Here is a 20,957-nt window from a genome sequence, read left to right on the forward strand (position 1 = left end):
GCTCAAGGACAACAGTAACTGCCTCTAACAGTTTACATTCCCATTTGTGGTGCAATTGACTACCACTGCACAGCTTGCTGGCATCTGCTCCCGGAGAGGTTTCTTTCAGACCAAAAGGACCTCAGTCCTCATTCCTAGCAAAAGGAGATTTAATCTGGGACAATCTCGTTAATGATTATTTTCTATTGTTAAACAGTCAGCAACATCCAAAAAAGTCATCCTTTTGATGCATGTGACTAGAGCTCATCAGAAATGAAATGGGGTCATCCTGTGCTTGCAATAAAAGGTTCCCTTGGCCAAGGTCCAATTATACTTTATACAGTGTTCATCGTGAACTTCCAATGTAGCAAGCAAAAAGTGGCATATTTTTAGTTTTTATCTAAAAAAAGTTATTCCAATCATTTGTCCTCAATCTTTTATAAGCACTTTAGACAATGAAATTGAAAAGTAACTATCATAGCTCCCGCAAACCTATCCACTCTCTTTGGATACTTTTTTCTTTTGTTAAGTTTAGTAAAATGCCAACTGGTAATAATGATATCATTTCATCCTTATAATTATTTTATGGAACCAGATGGCTTATATAGTAGAATATCATTCATAAAGAACCTTCTAATTTGCAATTTGCCTTCAATTAGGATTAATATTAACTTTTATATTTTCTACTGGGAAAAAAAAAGTTTCCTGAGAAACAAATTCCATTGTGATTGGTGTGGAAAAAGCTTATTCAACAAAGCACTTTACACACACATACATTTATTCTTAACATACAAGTATTACATTAATTAAAATTATTCTACTATGCTCATTAAAGTACAGCCTCAAAGGGAGGGCCAATACTTAAGTTAAATCACTGATTATTGCACACACAGAGGGTAATCCAAATTGACTTTCTTTCAAAACATTTTATAATTCAGATTTTTCAATCATTCCAATGTTCCTTGCTCCCTTGCACTGAATCCTAATTAGGAGATCTGACCATGTCACTGTCTTTCACACTGGCCCTATTTCATTGGAGAGGCCATCGTAGGTGAAATCAGCTCTTGCTTTCTGTTGGATTAGCTCTCTCCTTGGGAATTCTACTTTGTAGCTTAGGCCGTATCTCAACACTGCTATCACTGTCTGATAAAGATAGCTGAGGATGATCATACATAGAAGATGGATCTATTTTATATGGTGCTAAAGAAAGATACCTCTTTGATTATAAGACTGTTGGTTGCTTGATAGGATGATGGCAGAGAAGATAAAAATGAGGCCAATAGATTGCACAATACAAAATAACAAAGATAATCAACTCTTCGTTACCTGAAATAATAAACTGGCAGCCAACTCATGCTGAGACCATATCAGATCTAAAAGCAACTGGATTCGGCTACAGCACAACGCCTCATTGGACTGTTTGATAGCTAAGCTGAGAAAGTTTCCTTATTGATGCCTACTGGAGAAAACTATAATTTTCACACCAGATGTTAACTATCTGGGTATCAAGCATAAATGGTTACAGATAATAGGGATTTTCTGAACTTCACACACTAAGAGCATTTAATAACCATTTAGTATCTCTGCAAGTACAAAGCTGTGATGATATACAGATGTCAGGTAGTTCTCTGTGACGTTTATGCAATCTGTCTTGATTTTGTTAGGTTTCAAAAACAGGGTATGCAGAGGAGACGGTGGAGGGACTGTTTTGATTTCAAACATAGGTGCCTGATTTAGTTGTTCATGCATGGCACTCCTACTCATTTCAATCCTCTGCTTTCAACATTTGTGAAGGATGCCCAGCATAGCGATAACTTGTGTGTGCCTGCCTTCAGCAGGTTCTGTGTTATTGGGATGGCACCATGTTTACTAATGGTGCTCAAGGAATATCTGACAGCCACACTAGTGGAAGAATAAGGCACTGTCACTACTGGCCTATAAACAGACATCAATTATGAAGGTAAAAAATATATTTTGGGGAAAATGTAGCTTCAGAAATTCAAAAAACTCTACATACTTTGCCAGCTCTGCATCTCTCAAAATGTTATGTTGAGCCACAAGTACTTGGTATGTATATTTCTCCCCTGAAATTTTATTAGGCATCTCTTGCTCATCTTTTAAGGTTATGAAAATGTTCACACCTTTTAACCCCAGTGATCCTACTACTAACTGAAAGTCAAGATGGACAGAAAAGTTCCATATATGCTGAACTATTGATAAGAGCACTATTTGTAACAGTAGAAAGCTGGAGACAAATTATATGCCCAAAGATTGGGGAATCACCGAAAAATTATGGTATATGGATATAACAGAATATCACTATGCCATTAGAAATGCTCAACATGCAAAAAAAATCAGAGAAGCATTAGAAAATCTATATGAACTGATGCAGAACAAAAAAAGGAATATGCAAAACAACCACAATAATGCAAATGAAGGCAGCACTATGAGAAAATAGAAATCAGGTCAGATATGACATTGGTTCAGAGGGCTGACGTTCAAACACATTTCTTTTCTATTCCTTCCTTTCCCATTCCTTCAATAGGAGATGTTAGCCTTCACACCAGCCTACGTATAGACCAAATCTGAGCATATTTTTAAGCAACAAGATAGAGCACAATGTGCATTTATAGATGGTTATAAATAATCTCCAAGGCACCAAAAAGGGAATTGTTTTATGGCACTTGATTATATGTCTCATCATCACTGTAAAATAAATAGTCATCCAGAAGAAGGATGACTGCAAAATACTGGCTGGGATATGAAGGACTGAGGTGTGTCAATTGGTGCAAGAATTTTAAAATATTTCTAAAATACCATTTAATAATCTTACTACAATTTACTCTAAGTTCTACTGTCCATGCAAATATAATTTAAATATAAATAAGTTCAAGCAGACACTATCATTTTACTTTGAAATAAAAATCTGCATCCTACATTTCTAGTATGTGCAAATACAATGTGTCAATTGTCATCACGTGGTCCTTTGAAGTATTTTCAAATTATAATCCTCAAATATATACCACTGGTAATAGGTTAGTCTCATAAAATTAATTAAAAAAACCCTAAAACTTGTCCTGGGACAAGTACCACATACAAACTAAGCCCAGGATGAGGGTAGGTCATAAAAACACCCTCAGGTGAGGGGCTATTGCACAAAGGTTGAGTTCACACAGATGGGTCAGTGCTTACCCCAGGCTGCTATCTGGTAGCTTCATATTTTAACTAATTATCCTTATTAACACATATTAAGCTCTGTTGATTCTATACAACTGCTGCCATGGTCCTCTAAATGCAGTGTCCGGGGACAAAGTTGCCAACGTTCCATGGAACCATGAGGAATAGGCATTCATCTAGGCAAATCTGCACTGATATCAATGGTTTGGATGCCGTATTTGTTTGCTTAATGGATGTACCGAAGGGATTTTTGCCACAGTGATATTTTGAAAGATCCATGATTATCATTCATCAGAATTATCATTATCATCAGATTACCAATATAACTGGCATTATATTTTCACTTTTTACCTGCGTCTCTCTCCCATTCAGATGGTGAACTTCCAGTGACTATAATTCTCTACATTTTCACATTCATATGGCGAAATCATGTATCCTGGGAACATAGAGTCACTTACCAGTTTCGGGGTCAGAGTTGCCATCTGCTTCAGTACGGTTGCTGTGGGTAGTTAAATAGTCTCTCCGGGCATAGCCAGGCACGGCAATAGCAGTGGCACCGGCTTCTGTCTCGATAGGTACGTTGTCATTGCCACTCTCCTGAGAGCTTTCTGGAAGGTGGAATGTGACACGGCGCTGAGCCTACAAGGAAGAAAGAAAATTACAGGGTTTCAACATTGATCTTAGTAATCGCTTAATGCATCCAATTTAGAAAATGTATCATTTCAGATATCTGGTGAAGACACATTAACATTATCTATAGTTATGCACAATTTCAGGATTTTACAGACAGGCAGCTCTATGTTCAAACTTGTCTCACCTGATAGCAGAGCTGCCTCTATTTTTCAAACGCACAAACCCTGATACAACATGAAAGCCATCCAGTACTAAAGATAAATGCTGTCAGCCTTCACCGATGTGTGATGGTTTCTGTAAATCAGCTTTGAGATTTCCATCAACTTGGGAAAATGAATTTATTAAGCTACTTTTCAAAAATAATTTAATATTTTGCTTATAAACTGTTCCAGCCATTTAAGGCCCAGGGTAGAATGTGTTAAATTTTATGGTTCACTCCGGGAGGTTAGAACACGAGAATTAACAAAAAAACCAATACCATCATCTATCAGCGCAGTAAGAATTAAAGTCACATGTAATCTTCCACAATAGCTTAGGGGAAGGACTTTAGTTTGAAATTGATCTACATAGAATATAATCTTTTTTATTTGACAAAATATCAAGGTGGCAACATGGTGTAAGGGATATGAGAATGGCAAAAAATCCCACTGTAATGATCAGTTGTAAAAGTAATTGTAAAAAAGTGCTACCGATATTACAGCTTCATGTCACTTAATTTAGGTTCCTCTTTAACTATAGTACTGTTAGGACTTGGATATTTGCTAGAAGCCAACTACTGGACCTATGAAAACTGCGGCCTAGAAAGAAAAATCATTTAAGAAGATACAGTTGCATATAGCAGAAGCTCAGACCCCTACATGCTAAGCCCTAACTTTCAACTAAATGGGTGCTATCATTTGGATGGGGGCCAAGCAGGGCAGGAGGAATTTAAAAAGTTTATTGGCTACTTAAAACTGAGCCTCATTGTGTAAGATTGCTGCTTAAGCATCTAACATTTTTAAAAGACCACACAGCAAAACACCTGTGATTTTGTTAGTATATGGGTCTCCTAGTATGGGAGTGCTGTCCACTAATGCAAATTGCAAGTCATCTCTGACTCAGCAAATAAGTCCTAGGATATCATTCCATTTCCTGACTTCCTGCCGTTGTACAGGCTGTCCCTCATGTCTGGAATGTATTCCCAACTGATGTTCCAGCATTTAACAATCCCTAACTTCAATCAAGAATCAGCACATGTACCACCTAAGAAAGCCTTTTTCCTGACTGTACTAGTGGTTAGTTTTCTCTTGGTTCTCAAGTTACAGGGTGTAGACATCTGTTTGCAAATGTATGTTCCCGCAGTAGAAAATAAGCTCCTTTAGGACAGTGAACATTTGTTTTGCTGCTCTTAGTTCCTAACACAGTGTCCTGTACAAAGTAGGTGGTTTTTGCATTGGATCGGAGTGACTTTGGGCACAGAGAGGTTGAATGACTTTCCCATGATCACACATACATATGTGTCAGGAGCAGGATGTAAGGACAGGTCTTCCTGACTCCAATGTCTGCCTTCTATCTACACTGCTTCTCACTAGCTATTATCAGCTCATTCTTTTCATTTGTTCAATGGAATTCAAAGAGAAATGGTCCCAAGTCAAGTTACTATCCTTCTTTTGTTCTTTTATGTTTAATGTTCTGTGGAAATTACCCAAATTGATGAAAATGATCGCTTTTTAAAAATAATTGAACAGTATTGTGATGTAAGTTTATCTTTTCTGTGAGGATTCCTCACCATCAGTGTTGGTGGCATCATGCCCATGGAGGAATGCCAGCTTTGTAGTGAATTCTAACTTTCCCTCTTCCCAGGATCACTGTATGTTGGGGAGTGGCTGTAGTAGTTCAACTGACTTCCCTACATGATATTTCAATCAGGTCTGCTCTTAGAAGAAGCAAACCTACAGGTTGACCTCTTACTAGAGGATGGTCACATTCTGAACACTGGCAAGTGAAGGCTCATTAATCCTAAGTATCCAACTGATGAGACTTTGTAATCTCACTACAGTTGAACCTTCCTTTGTGTATTACCTTCCCTAATTCAAATATGAGCTCTTTAAGAACAGGGACTGTCTTGCTTTTCTTCATGTATTCCCAGTACTTAGCATGGTGCTTGCTACAGAGTAAGTGCTGAACACATGTTCTTCCATTCAATTTCATCTTCTGTGGCTCACTGAAAGTATGTTCAGGACAACTATAATAGCAAACAGGATGGTGAGGATCATATATATTTTGTCCTGTTCCACCATGATTTTGAATTTTTGGGCTAGGTCTCTGTATTTTGAAAGCTTTGCATTCCATGTAGTTTGGAGATTATGATCATTTGGTTTTATGATCACTATTAAAATATGGTCCTTAATTTTATCAATCATAGGTAGGTTATTATTGTATCAGAAGAGTTGGAGCCTATGGAACATGCTTGGGGATGAGCTTTCAGCGGCCAACCCATGAAGCAGCTCATCCCTGAGCTTGTTCACTGACTACCTCCAACAAGAGATGTGATTTGCAACATGACTAATTTGGAAATGTGTTTTATATGACTGCACATGTATAACCTACAAATTGTTTACCATCTTGGCGAGGGTTGGGGAGGAATGAAGAGAATTTGGAACACAATATTTTTAAAAAAATGAATGTTACAAATTGTATTTACATATAATTGGGAAAAAAATAAAATATTATTCAAAAAAAGAGAGATATGCGTTGGCCTCTTGATAAATGGCATGTGTGACCATAGGCTTCTGCTTAGTCTTATGTACTCCTTGAGTACAGGAACCATTTCATTTTTGTCTTTTTATCCCCAGCCCCTAAAAATGCCTGGTACAGAGTAGGTGCTTAATAGACACAGACTGAATTAAATGGATTTTTAAAATAATAAAATTGTATGACAAGAAGGAAAAACTTAATCATTTGGTAAAACAATATGTTTTCAATTATTTTGCCAGCTTGAAAAGGAAGGCATTGTTTGAAGTTGTTTAAATATACTTTCCCTCTTTTGAAAAATGAGAAAATTGGATTAGATAATCTCTAAGATATATTCTAAGTTCAAATTTCTATGAATTTTTGCAAACTCTTTGGAGACAGTTTTCAAATATTGCAAAGAAAAACAAGGAGCTGTGTACATGTAATCTAGATGTTCTCTGCATACATCCTTGTCTTTTATATCTGTGTTTTATTTGATTAAAACACTCAGCAGTTTAACTGCTGAAGTTAGTCTTCCCAGAGAAAGGGGAAGATATTCAAACATAAACCTTAAAAAGCAATGTCCCATTACAAATATACACCCTCACATTTTTATGTCCTTTACTCTTCCTTCCTCTTTCCTATCTTCTGCAGATGTTAAGATTGGGCAACTCTCTGTAATACTACTTCTATTATTCTCTCTCTCTCTCTCTCTCTCTCTCTCTCTCTCTCTCATTGTCAGGTACTTGACTTGCTTTTTCTACATATACCTGTCATATATATCCCATTTTTTTTTGTGGGTCAACTTAGTGTGTTGTCTGTGTCAATATCTAGGGCTCCACATTCTTTTCCTTATGATCCTTTGCTTAGACAGTCAGGACAATCACCTTCTTTCCCTTGGTCAAACATACATGGAGAACTTCTTGATAACAGCTAGGGCTATTAGAGACCTTAGAAATTATCTACTCCAATCTCTTTGCATATGAGGAAAACACAGCTACGGAGTTAAAAAATCTGGACCTACAGCCTAGATCTCCTGACCTCCAATCTTCTTTCTTTCTAATGTAACACAGTAGTCCTAATTTTCTGACTGAGGTATCCCAACTCTGTATCCCCAGTGGCTGAAAAGATTCCTGTCCATGGCATGATTTCAGTTCCTGGCAGAGCCAGAGCTAAGCATAACATATAGGGAATGTGTGTACGTTGGGGGGAGGTGCGATGAAGAATGGTTTATAATATGACTTTTTATAAATTGACACTATGACTACTAATTTTTTATGGTATTTTTTCCTTTAAAAAACCTGATGCTTAGGCTCCCCCCACTGTGCTTGTGTGTGTTTTCCCAGGCTCTCCGGATGCTTTGATGCATCTCTTATGCCACTCAGTCTTCCCATGACAAAGCTAAAGTATCTTTGTGATGTTCTCAAGGACAGGGCAGTGAAATATCGCTCAATGATGGTGCCAAAGGGCTCCATGTCAGGCCCCCCGTTTCCAATAAAGTTGAGGATCACTTCCTCTTTTGCAAATCTGAGGATGGCAGATAGTCTGTTAATGTGCACTGCTAAGAATCTGATGTGTGGTTCCCATTGTATAGGGAGCTTAGAGAAGCCATTGAGAGGTTATGTTTGTTTCAGAGTTTTTGATATGTAAAGAAATGAGCCTTTTTTTCTTGTGTGTGAATCTATGCAGGTGCAGGTAATACAATAATCGCCCTCTTACAATGCTCCTTGTTTGAAAGGAACACACAACACTACTTTCCAAACTATTAAAAATTTAATATCAACTAGAGCAGTCCCTTTCATGAGCCTTTCCTTTGAATACAACACAAGAGTCTGGCCTCTAAGTGAAATGGGCTCCTGAATGGGTCATGATCATTCATACACTAATTGTACAATCTACTCTTGTTAGCTACAGACTGAGGCCAATGATGCTAGAAGCCCTGGGCCAGTAGCACAGGCTTTTTACTCAAGAATATTTTGTTCCTCACATACTTGACTTTGATACAGCACCCAATTCTGCTCAGAGATGATATCAGTTTAAAATAAGCTGAAAAATAGTACAGAGACAAATAGAATATTTTCAGGCTAAGACTTGAAAGCAGTAGCATGTTTGGGGAAAATGACTGGAAAAGACAGCACTAGCACAGGTACAGATCAAAACAAAACAAAAAATCATTTCAGTTCCTTTTCGTGTTTTCATATTGCTTATGATTCAAAAAAATTAATTCTAAAACACTCCAACTGACTAACTCAATACACCCGGGCAACATGCTGTTAAGATTACTGTTCTCTTGAGTGGATGCCCATCAGTTGGGGAATGGCTGAACAAGCTGTAGTATATTAATGTAATGGAATCCTATTGTACTGTAAGAAATTATGAGCAGGAAGACTCCAGAAAAACCTGGAAAGACTTATATGAACTGATGCAAAGTGAAGTGAGCAGAACAGGAGAGTATTGTACATAGTGACAGCCACATTGTGCGATGACTGACTTTGATAGACGTGGCTCTTCTCAGCAACGCAAGGATCTAAGACAACTTCAAAAGCCTCATGATAGAAAATGCTATCCACATCCAGAGAAAGAACTATGGAGTCTGAGTGCAGATTGAAGCATGCTATTTGCTCTCCTTTTCTTTTGTTGTTTTGTTTTATTGCTTCATTCTCGTGGTTCCTCCTGTCAGTTCTAATTCTTCCTTACATCACAACTAATGGGAAAATATGCTTAATATGAATGTATAAGTAGAGCCTATATCAGATTGCACACCATCTTGGGGGGGAGGGAAGGGAGGGGGAGAAAATTTAAAACTCAAATTCTTATGGAAGTGAATGTTGAAAACTAAAAATAAATAAATTATTCAAACAAGATCACTGTTCTCTATTAGGCACTGTGGGACTCTCTTCGGCTACTCTATCTTTTAGGTGGCTGAATGTGACAATTTCACCAAGCAGTATTTGGTGGTAACGGGTTTTGTGAGGACAATTCAGAGCTGGAATGCTTTGCGAATAAGGACCTATTATTGCTGACCAGGGATCATGTCTATTTTTAGGAGCTGTCAGTCAAAATTTCTAATTTGGTAAGGATCAAGAACAACTAAATTAAGAAAAACTAAAAATGCTTTTTTTCCATGTGGAATTCTCTTTTATCTACTCTAGAGAGGTTGCGTGGCATGCTAGACGGGGTGTTACTGCATGAACTCAAAAATGCCTGGATTCAAATTCCTGCCATTTATTATAGAACATGATACTGAGCAAGCTGACTGAAACCTCATGTGCCTCAGGTATCCCTATTAATTCTGAAAGTGGCTATGATCTGTACCAGTCATTGACACAATCACAGATTTACAGTGAATTTGTGTGTATGCTCACTATACTTTTCCTTTCCCCAAATTCTGGTCCCATCCTTTCTCATACCCTTCTCTCTTGCACAAACACATACACAGAACTACATGGCTGATGGGAAAGAAACCCTTCTACTATCAATTGCAAAAGCTCAAAAATGTGTTCAGTCTATATTACCAGATCTTCACCTTTTGGACAAGTCACTTGGATGGTACTAGGAAATCCAGTTCCAGTAAAGTATATTTAAAATGGATGCCACCAATTTGAAAGGTTTACAAAGACAGGATAATGATCATAAAACTTGCATAGAATTAATATGAAATTTGATCAACTCTTCATCCCTCAGAACCCTCTTTTCACCTCTAGCTAACAGTTGTCAATCTGTTCAAAGCTGATTTTCACTCTTTCATGAATAAGTCACAGGCTCATCTTGTGATGAGTTCAATCCTTTTGTCATGTAAAAAAACATGCATGTTCTTAATATTTTCCCAATGATTTCAATTAAATGATCACCTTTCATACTTGCAAACCTTGTAAAAAACAGAGCAGTATTTAAAATGCCTAAAACATAATTCAGCACTAGAAAATAATTTCTTGAATGCTAAATATCTAAATTATAGTTACTGTGTACATTTTAAAGTTTAATGTATGTAAAATAAATCACATTGGCATCAAATTCAGTCACAAGGACTTCTGCCAAAAGGCAGAAATTAATAAGTGTTATACGTATTCAAACATAGCTAACACAAAGGGTTCGTATTTATAGAAATATCAATATTTAGTATGTATTTGCATCATTTCTACTTTTTCTTCTTCTTCTTAAAATACATACAATTAAAGCATCACCACAGAGAAAATTACCATGGAACAAGTCTTAAAGCTAAAGTTTAACACTTAATATTTAGTAAAGAAGTCACTCCTTCAAAAAATATATAAATGCCCAGTGGGTAGGGAGTAAGGTTGTAGCTACATGGTACATATGGTACAATAGCTAAACTTTTTTGTGGTTTCATTTTGCAGGGGGAGGGCCTTCTCCCTCGTTATTATTTTTGTCTGTATCACTTAACCTCTGACTGTCCCAGGAAACTCTCTAAGACTAGAAGTTGTGGGACAGTTGTTGACCTACATTGGGAGAGGAACTTTTCTCACTGAGAGTTCTGTACATAGATAAAATCTTAGGATTCTATTGTCCTACAAAAAAAGGAGTAATTTTTAGATCATCTACTTATTTCCAATATATTTGGAACTTTCTTTTTCAATGTTTTCCTATAAGCCGCACAAAGTTGCTTTTTCTTATATTAGTCTGTATATACATATACATACACATACATATATACACATACATACATATATCTACACAAAAATTTTCTGCAAAACTTTCTTAGAGGAAAATATCACAGCACTGCAAAAATAAATAGCTAAAAAACAGATGATCTTAATGCCTCATCATCAATATTTACAACAAGATAAGCAAAAATAAGTTATAGAGTTGAACAGATTATTGAAGTAATTAGATCTAATGGTTATCTGGAGGGAACTCAATGGAAAAGATGAAGAACATTTACATCAGACACGAAGAAATAATAAGACATGAAGAAAACATGAAGAAAGCGAAAGGAACATGTCGGGCAAGGCAAAGGTTGTAGTTTATATCTCTGTATGACAACATACACACATATACTTGAAAATAGTTTCTGGTTCAGAAAACAGTTCTGGCTCTGCTGGTTTCACTTTTTATCACTTTGCACAGGTCTTTCCATAGTTGATTGTATGATTCCTATTTATCATTTTATAGAGCACTATAGTATTCCATTACACGAATATAACACCATTTATTCAGCTTTCCTTAACTATTAGGGAAAGGCTGAATAAATAAATTGTGTCCTATTTTTTGCTATTACAAATAGAACAGAACTATAAATATTTTCATATGTCATTTTTTTAAACTTTTTATGATATTTTGAGAATAATGTGCTCGCAATGGAATGGCTAGGTCAAAAGACATCTCAATGTACATGATCATATTTGTCTCCACAATATTTGAGCAAGTATGCAGGCGCGACAATAATGTGCTTCCCACAACCCCACCAACACTGAAATTTCATACATTTTTGCTATTTTTGTCATTCGAATGCAGCGATTCTTAACCTTTTGCATGTGTCATGAACCCCTTTGGTCCCTGGTAAAATCTATGGACTGAGGTTCTTCAATACATAAAATAACATTAAAAAGGAAACTAATTATATTGAAATACAGTTATCAAAATAGTACAAACCAAACAAGTTCACAGAACCCCAGATTAAGAACCTCTGTTCTAGTGCATATAATATAGTGGCTTAAAATTTTATTGATTTCTATACCTATGATTATTACAGAATTTGAACATCTTTTCATATAGTAATTAACTTTTTGTACCCTTTAGCCACTGCTCACTTGCAAAGTTTGTACAGTCTTACAGATGTTCATCAATTTCAGATGTTAGGGCTTGATATGCTATTTTCCCCAACGTGGTCTCTTTTAATTTTACCAATAATTTCTTATATTTGACTCTACACAGATGAGACAGATTTATTCCTTTTTCTTCAAGTTTTGTAATGATTTAAAACTTAGACTGCTGATCTTATTGGAATTTACAACTTTGGGGGCTCTTTTAGTTTAGATAATTTATTGGGCTCTAACTTTAGATCTTTTCAATCCAAGTAAAGGATCTTAGTTCTGTTCCCTTTAAGCAAAGGTTTATAACGTGAGGCCCACAGACAGCTTTCAGGGAAAAGAAAATTTACATCTTTATTTTCACTCTTGTCTAACTGAAATTTAGCATTTTCTTCCATTATGAATGTAGGCAACAAACATGATTCCGAGGAGTCCATAGTCTTCACCAGACCAACAAAGAGGTTCGTGACACACACACACACACACACACACACACACACACACACACACACACCACACACACAAATTTAAAAGATTTTGCACCAAGGAATTTGCATACATTCTTCTACCCCCTGCTTTTATGAATGAGGACCTTGAAGGACATCAGTGCTAACTGGCGGACTCAAGCTTAACCAGGGAATTAAGAACGAAGCCAGGATTCAAGCCTAGGCCCTACTGTATCTCTACCCACAATGCTCTTCTCAGCGGATGACAGTGCTTATAGATTTAGACATCTCACAGTGAAAGTTTAAAAATAAAAGTCTCTATTTTTAATCAATAATTTTGCTATTGATCCAAAGTCAGATATTTGCAAAGGAATACCTTTTCAAGCCTTATAAAGTCAAAATGGTCATTCTGTCACAATAGAAATCCTTTTTAAGTATCTTTTCAGTTCTGCCTGTACAGTCTGATTTTAGATGAGTTATTCACCATGTGAATTAAAGAATGACAACCACCACCACCACTACCACAATAACAATAACTTGCATTTAGATAACAGCTTTAGTGCTGAGAACTTGGTCCATATCAGCTTGCTTGTCTAATGTCTCAGTTCTCCTATATTATTCCATAAAAATGAAGACTTTTACCACAGACTGAATTAAGCCTCTTAGTAAAGAAGCTCAAAATTTCTTTGGACTTCATTAAATTTACATACTTCTTTTAAAGCAACTTTCTGCACTTTCTTGGCCTACAGATAAATATTCTGTTTCCTCCAGTTGGAGGGCTATTGCTAACAAAGCTCTTGCAATAAGAAATGGTTAGCTCATTCTGTAAGAGTAAGATATCTGCATATGGACAGAGCATCATTTATAAAGGATGCCACGAGACAACGCCTTGAAAGGGCAAATACATTTTGTAGAAATCAAATGCTTTTTGTATAACCGAGCCATACCAACAGATTGTGCTGTCTTGAATAATAATCAAGTCCATACCAATGGACTCAAAAGACATTAGAATTACGTTCTCTTACTCCATTTGTCTGGATATATGCTCTCATAATGATGCTCTTATATGTGCTCAAGAGCATGAAATATTGGTTCTCTCCAATCCCCCTCCCCAGAGGATGTGTGCTGCCAAAAACTGTACCCATGGATAGCAAAGATGAGTTCACTGTTATAAAGTGCAGGTCTACAAAACAGACAAAGAAACAAAATGCCTCCCTGGAAAGAGAAAGAGAGAGAGAGAGAGAGAGAGAGAGAGAGAGAGAGAGAGAGAGAGAGAGAGAGAGAGAGAGAGAGAGAGAGAGAGAGAGAGTAGCCTTTATTCAGAAGCTCTGTGAGCTCCCAAGCCTCAAGAGAGCTTCAATGAGAGTTCTGTGAAATCACTATGGACCAAGAATGACACCTCAAGTTCTAATGTTTGAATCCACCTAAGCTCCTAGTTCAATGGCGCCATCAGATTTTCTGCTTTAAAGAATATATTCTATAGTGGAAGAGATCTAACTGGACACTGTAGTGTAAAAGAAGTCCTACTTCCCTGTCTCAAAACAATGTTCTTATCTAGAATGCAGATGTTCCTCTTAAGTTTTCCCAATAGGCTCTTGCATAGTTGCTTGCCCCTCTTGAATTTACTAATGCTAAAACAAGTGACTAGCATACTCCATTTGGAAGAATAAGCCACCACCAGGCCTTGCCAAGTAGGGATGCACTTTTTCTTGAAGCTCTGAAAGGGATTTTCCAACGCTTCATGAAAGACACCTAACAATGTCTTTAGTAGAGGTGACTGAGATTAGACTAACTGAAACTTAGTTTAAGGTGGCATGGTAAAGTCATGGCAACACGGGAAGGCTGAGCCTGAAGGTAAACCCAACATCTGACTCTGGAGCAAGTTGGAAACACCAAGTCTTAAATCGTGTGAAATTTCTTAGGGTATCTGCCTTTCTGGGACACCAAGATCAGCTATGATCTCATAGGATCTTCAATGTGGCATTCTGTGGGAAGGAAGTGAGGATAATAGCGGGAAAAAGTGCTTTTATGTGGCACTGCAGAGGAAGGAAAGAAGGAATGAAGGAAGGCAAAGGACAGGAGAGGAGGAGGAGAGGGAGAAGAGTGAAGAAAAGAAAAAAGAGACCCCAACATTAAAAAAAAATTAGATATATATTTTATATGCTAAGCAGAAAAAAAAATTTATACCTGATATGTACTGGGGTGGGACTGGGGTATGATTCAGTATTATTATTTATCTATATATTATCACATAAGTAAAATTAAGTCTCTACATTTTCCATAAGAAAATTTGTTTAAAGGACTTAATAAGAGAACCTTGTAAAACTGTTACCTTTAAATATAACTTTTTCAAACATTTCCCTAAAGATAATTGATGCATTAGAAAGGGCACCAAACACGGACCAATGAAGTCATGATGCAAGGCTTAAGGAGAATGGAAATTTTAAGTGTGTGACTATAAGAAGTGACTGGCAAAACAGCATCTCTGATGACCATTTTCCTTAGCGCTAATCTGAATGTTTCAAGAATTAGCAAGTATTCCAGTGTTGTCTGCTACAGTTTCAACATCAATCTCTAAAAATTTTTGCTAATCAAGACTTTTCCTTCCCTTAGTGATCCTTGGTAACCAGCCAACTTCACATCCTTGTCACTTTCTTGTTTGAATTAATTCAGCTCCAAAGCTTTGGGAAAATGTATTAACTGTCAAATCTAGGCATGTTGTTTAGGTGGAATTAGGCTACTTTTCATGTAGCTATGAACTAGACCATGGCTGAACCTAGTGAAAGGTTTTTGTGAGAAATTTATGCCTCAAAGCAAAAAGGATGAAACAGCTTAGTGGTTAAGGCTAAAATCTCAGGAAGCAAGACTGGAAAGGATGTGGCAGCAGCAAAATAAAGACAGTTACTAGGATTCTAACCACATAACTAATTTAAAAATAAATATCTAATTTTTAAAGCAAGGGTATGTTTTCTTCTCTATGTATGGTTTCATTTTGGGGAACGCTTTTTCCTGGACACTTGTTGAATATTTTCTCTGTAATATCTGTCAACTTTCAAATGATCCTGGCCTAGTTTTAAAAAGTAATCCAGGGAGATCAAATGGATAACCCATGGCATGGCATATGTAATGAAATGCTGTTTAGCAGACCAAGATACTGTAATTTCTATTCATTTTGCACTCAGTAATTTAAATCTGCCTCTTAACTTAAGCATTTTATCAAGTAAAGAGACTCCAAAGATAGTTTTCTGAATGTTGGTGTCACTAATGAGAGAAATAAAAAGCAGTGAATATGCTTTTTATTATTTAATGTAAACAGATTATTAAATAATCATTCATTGACATAAAACTATTAAAACAGCATAAACTACCTTTTTAAAGGGTAAACTAATCAAAGGTATAAACAGATTTGGGGTAAGCTAATTTTAAAGCAAAATACAGACATATTTTATGTGTCAGATTTCCCGAGGCTTTTATTTTCTGTCTTGAGCTTTCAGCATTTAATTTCTATGATGATGTTACATTCTTGCTTCAGCCATGTACATCTTACTATTAATAACAACATTCATCAAAGATGTTCTTTCATCCAAGAATCTTAAAGCTTACCATCAATGCAAATTAATTACATTTCATAATATAGAGAAGAAAATATGATTCCACGTGGCTTATATGTAGGGGATCAAAAGCCCAAGCGGATGTGGATCATCATTCACTAAAAGAGATATGTGCTCCTCATTCCAAAGCTAAGTTTCCCTATAATTCAAGTAAACCTGTTATTAATGCATAATGACTTTGGTCATAAAAATCAGACATATATGTTTGATCAGTCTTAATAAATATGAGAAAAGCAGCAAAGAAAGTAGAATATAATTTCACCAACCACAAAAATATCAAATATGTATGAAATTGCTTTCCCTGACATTTGACTGTAAAATTAATTAGTCAACAAGCATTTGATAAGTGATTATTATATGCCAGTCAATACAAAGAAAAGCAAAAAACGGTCCCTGCTCTCAAGGAAGTTACATTCTGATGGCGGAAACAGCATGTACATAACTGTACACATCTAAGATATATATATAGTGTAGATGGAAGGTATTTGGGGAAAGAGGAAGCTAAAGCTTTCCTGTACAAGATGGTGTTTGAGCTTGGCCTTAAAGGAAGCCAAGGAAATGAAGAGGCCTAGGTAAGGAGGGATTAATTAAGCTAATTATCACTCATATACTTAATGTTCTGGTAAACTATCACATTGATGGGAACAAAATCTTTTGCAAGGTCACTTCTAAAATGGAAAATGTATAAGAAGAGAGTGACAGGATAGTCCAGGGACTCCAGGTCATGCTGGGTGAAGATCAGCTGGAGAACTTGGAATATTTAGTCTCTAGAAGAAGAGGATCAGGGAAGACATGATAGTGATCAAATGACCTCGACTGATAGTAGACTTTCTGTTCTCTCCACTCACTGACAGACAGAAGCACCCGTGTGCACAAACACACACATGTGCACACACACGCACACACATGCACACACAGATCTTCAAGACAGTGTATATGATTGCTTATTAAGTACACTGTTTCTGGAATTCTTGGTCAGGGACAGGATTTGGAGAGTTTGGGATTCTGTATAACGTCAATTTAGAAACAAGCTTTTGGAGAACCTTGGTGGGAGGGATGGGAGAAAGACAAGGTAACCCTTCTCTTTGATCTAGAAAAGTGGAGTAGAGAGGTAGCCAACCAGAAACTTTTAAACCATTTTATACTGTTTCAAAGGACACTTTGCCTACACTTACCTGTTCATATCACCCTCAAAAAAATTTCCGATAAGAAACACTTTCTCGATCTGACACTTTCATTTTAATATGGAAATAAGCAAATAATCTACACATTTCCATCTCTTAAAATAGAGACCAGCTGTGCAGTCACACTAGTTAAAAGCAAAATGTTTGAGCTTAGCAAAATCATATTTGGGGATTTGTGTGCATTTTTGAGTGACTGTAGCTTATGGGAATTCATTTGAGTTCCAAATGCTGTAACTTTCCCCATCTTCCATCCCTTTCATATCTTTCAATTCATTGTTTAAACTATTCTAATGAAATTTGGAATTTAAATGAATTCTTTCTTAAGGTAGACAAATTCAATAAAATAATTGAGAATGATGAGATAATATATGAAGTCTGATTCTAAACAAATATTTTATTAAAATTAGCCAAATATTTCAAAGAGATCATACCTATTAAAATAAAAATAATTCATGTTGTCACTAGTTATGCGAGACCTAAAATTTGATAAAACTATTAATAAATAAGATATTCTGAAAAAATGATACTATTTTATAATCAAATGTAGTTTCTCACTTTTTAGAATTACATTTCTAGGAGTTATGCCAAATGAGTCATTAAAATTGATATTTCACAATTTCCTGCTGACAATGAAACAAGGCATTTTACAAAGTGACAAAATCATAACACATCCACACTATTTTAGTCACAAGTGTTTGTCAAAATTGGCATGTTTCATTGCAATGTACTTTTTGCCAAACTGTCCCACTTCCATATATCAGCTTCAATGTCAATTTAAAGATAATGAGGCTTTTAAAAGCATCATCCATGACACTCATCCTACACTTGACTTATTTTATAATCCAAGTATTCTCCTCCTGATACAGGGGATGAGTCTCCTCAGCCACATCCCAATAAGTAGAGAGAATCAGAGAATCTCTGATTTGGAAGGGACTTTGGATAAGGCCACCTAGGCTAATTTCTAATTCTACAAGAGTCTCTTGTACAAGAGCCACACAAGTGGCCGTCCAATTTTCAACTGAAGACATCTAATGAGAGACCATCTAGTATCTCTCCAGGAAGCCCATCCTAATTTTAAATGGCTCTAATGTTAGGAAATCTAAATCTGACTAAATCAACAACAATGGTCCTCTTAATTTCGCCCTATGGGACTAAGAAAAAAACATGTCTACTTCTAGGTGACAGCTTCTCATATACAACACCCCTAGTTCCTCCAACCAGTTCTCATGTTACATGATATCGAGGCACATAAAATATTGGGTTGTTCTTGAAAAAGGAACTCTAGTTAAAAACTGTTTTCACATGCAACTGGGAAATAAAGTATACAGGCAATGGGGTATAGAAATTTATCCTCCCCTACAGGAAAATAGAAGGGGAAGGGGATTGATAGAAGGGAAGGCAGATTAGGGCAGGGAGTATTCAGAATGCATGCCATCTTGGGGTGGGGAGAGGGGTGAGAAGAGGAGAAAATTTGGAATTCAAAATCTTTGGAAGTGAATGTTGAAAACTAAAATACATAAATTAGTAAGAAAAGAAAAAAATATAAATAAAAAAGGAACTCTTTAACTGATTAGTCAGAGTCTTTCATTGTTGGAGCTCTCTAAGTATTAGAAACAGATTCCTCAAATTAAGGTTAAATCGACTTCTCTGCAATTTACATATGTTGCTGCGAGTTCTGTTTTTTCACATCAAGTCAGAATATTTTTCAAAAGTTTAAGAGAAAAATTATTAGGAAATAACATCTTTGATTCCTTACTTAAATCAGGCTGTTTACTTTCACTTACTAGTTATATTTTATTTTATCTATCTCTCTATCTGTCTAACTTAAAATTTCTATGCTTTAGTTTCCCCATCTATAGAACTGGACTATGACTGTTTGGCACCTTTCAGTATCTTTTATAAGATATATTATTTACTTTTTTAAATTTCTGGGAAAAAAGATGCTATAAAATATAATACAGTGATAAACAACTGTCAAATTTCAAACTTAATAAAAATGCCTGCAGAATCCCCTGTCTAAACCCAGAAAAATATTTATTATTGTTGCTCAGTCATTTCAGTTGTATCCACCTTGGGGTTTTCTTGGCAAAGCTACAGGAGCAATTTGCCATTTCCTTCTCTAGCTCATTTTATATATGAAACGTATGAGGCAAGAGCAGGGTTAAGTGACTTGCCCAGGGTCATAAAGCTAGGTCTTCCTAACTCCAGGCCTGGCACTCTGTCTACTGTGCCAACTAGCTGACCCAGAAAATATACAACTTTATAAATTCTTGAAAACAAAACCCTTAAAAGTGATCCTATATATAAGTAGTGTTTAATAGCACTGTGTATATGTATATATGCATGCATGCATGCATGTACACATACAAATAAATTATAACACACAACAGCAGCTCAAATGGTCTTTTCCTTGCTAAAGGTTAAAGATCAGCCAGAAACACATTGGTATTGTTTCTAAAGTGGACACTGTGTAGAGGATTCAGGATGGGAGAGGGTGCTGTTTAATAATTTTAATTAGAAATGCTAAACTTAAGAGTGAAAGGAAAGTCAGCTACACTTCAGTTTGCTTCTAATTTTAGCCTTAGGAAAAACTGTGTGTAGCTAAGGAAAACAAGCTCATCTACAATTTTTGAGGGGTCCAAACACCTACTTTCCAATGATAGAACAAACATTCTACGCATTTAGAAAGTAATAATGGCACAGCTTCTAAAACTGAGGCTCCAGACAATGGGACTGGAGGGATTGGGAAGACTGGAAATGAGTCCTTTGCTGAGTGAGATGAAATCAACATTAATGCTTGAATACTGTCATGTGTTCACATGTGGAGTTAATTCGAGGGAATATCACCCTCCAGATTTTGTTTTAAATATATAGGCTTGTTTTGAAAGAAGAGAGATAATTATGCTTATAAATGAATGCTATTTAACATCTACTTTTGATAAACTGTTAGCAAAAATAATAAATAGTGAATTTCACTTAATAGTTTTAACTTCACTGAAGGAAAAACCTGCTTCCTATTTGATATTAGCACTTTAAAAATTCAGATAGTGTCTCTTTTAGTATAGGGAGTCTGCTGTTTTCTTAGTTAGAAATGCAATGTAGTCTTCAAAATGTATATTTATCACTTAGCATCCATATATATATATATATATGTATACACACATATATGTGTATATATATATTATATATATATATATACACATATATGTGTATATACATATATATATATATATATAATATGTGGTGTGTGTGTGTGTGTGTGTGTGTGTGTGTGTGTTTGTAAGGAAAATATCTGAAAATCCATGTGGTTGATTTAATACTGAATATGATGAAGTAGGACATGAGGACTCACTTCAAAGGAAAGTCAAAAAGGCTGGAGGCTTGGCAAAAATGAGCACTGGACTGCTCTGGGTTTTTATTCGTTTTTGATTTAGTGATATGCCA

General features: G+C 36.0%; 1 protein-coding gene across 1 annotated transcript in view; it reads right to left on the reverse strand.

The window, feature by feature from the left end:
- LOC110198644 (protocadherin-11 X-linked-like) overlaps positions 1-20,957 on the reverse strand; it is a 552,081-nt gene that overhangs the window by 235,056 nt on the left and 296,068 nt on the right. Inside the window, exon 6 of the mRNA XM_078147797.1 lies at positions 3,615-3,795. Coding sequence (XP_078003923.1) covers positions 3,615-3,795 — 181 coding nt within the window. The remainder of the gene's footprint in view (positions 1-3,614; positions 3,796-20,957) is intronic.

Source organism: Phascolarctos cinereus, unplaced genomic scaffold, assembly GCF_003287225.1.
Source record: "Phascolarctos cinereus isolate Bilbo 61053 unplaced genomic scaffold, phaCin_HiC Scaffold_8;HRSCAF=390, whole genome shotgun sequence".
In the NCBI taxonomy this organism is placed as follows: domain Eukaryota; kingdom Metazoa; phylum Chordata; class Mammalia; order Diprotodontia; family Phascolarctidae; genus Phascolarctos; species Phascolarctos cinereus.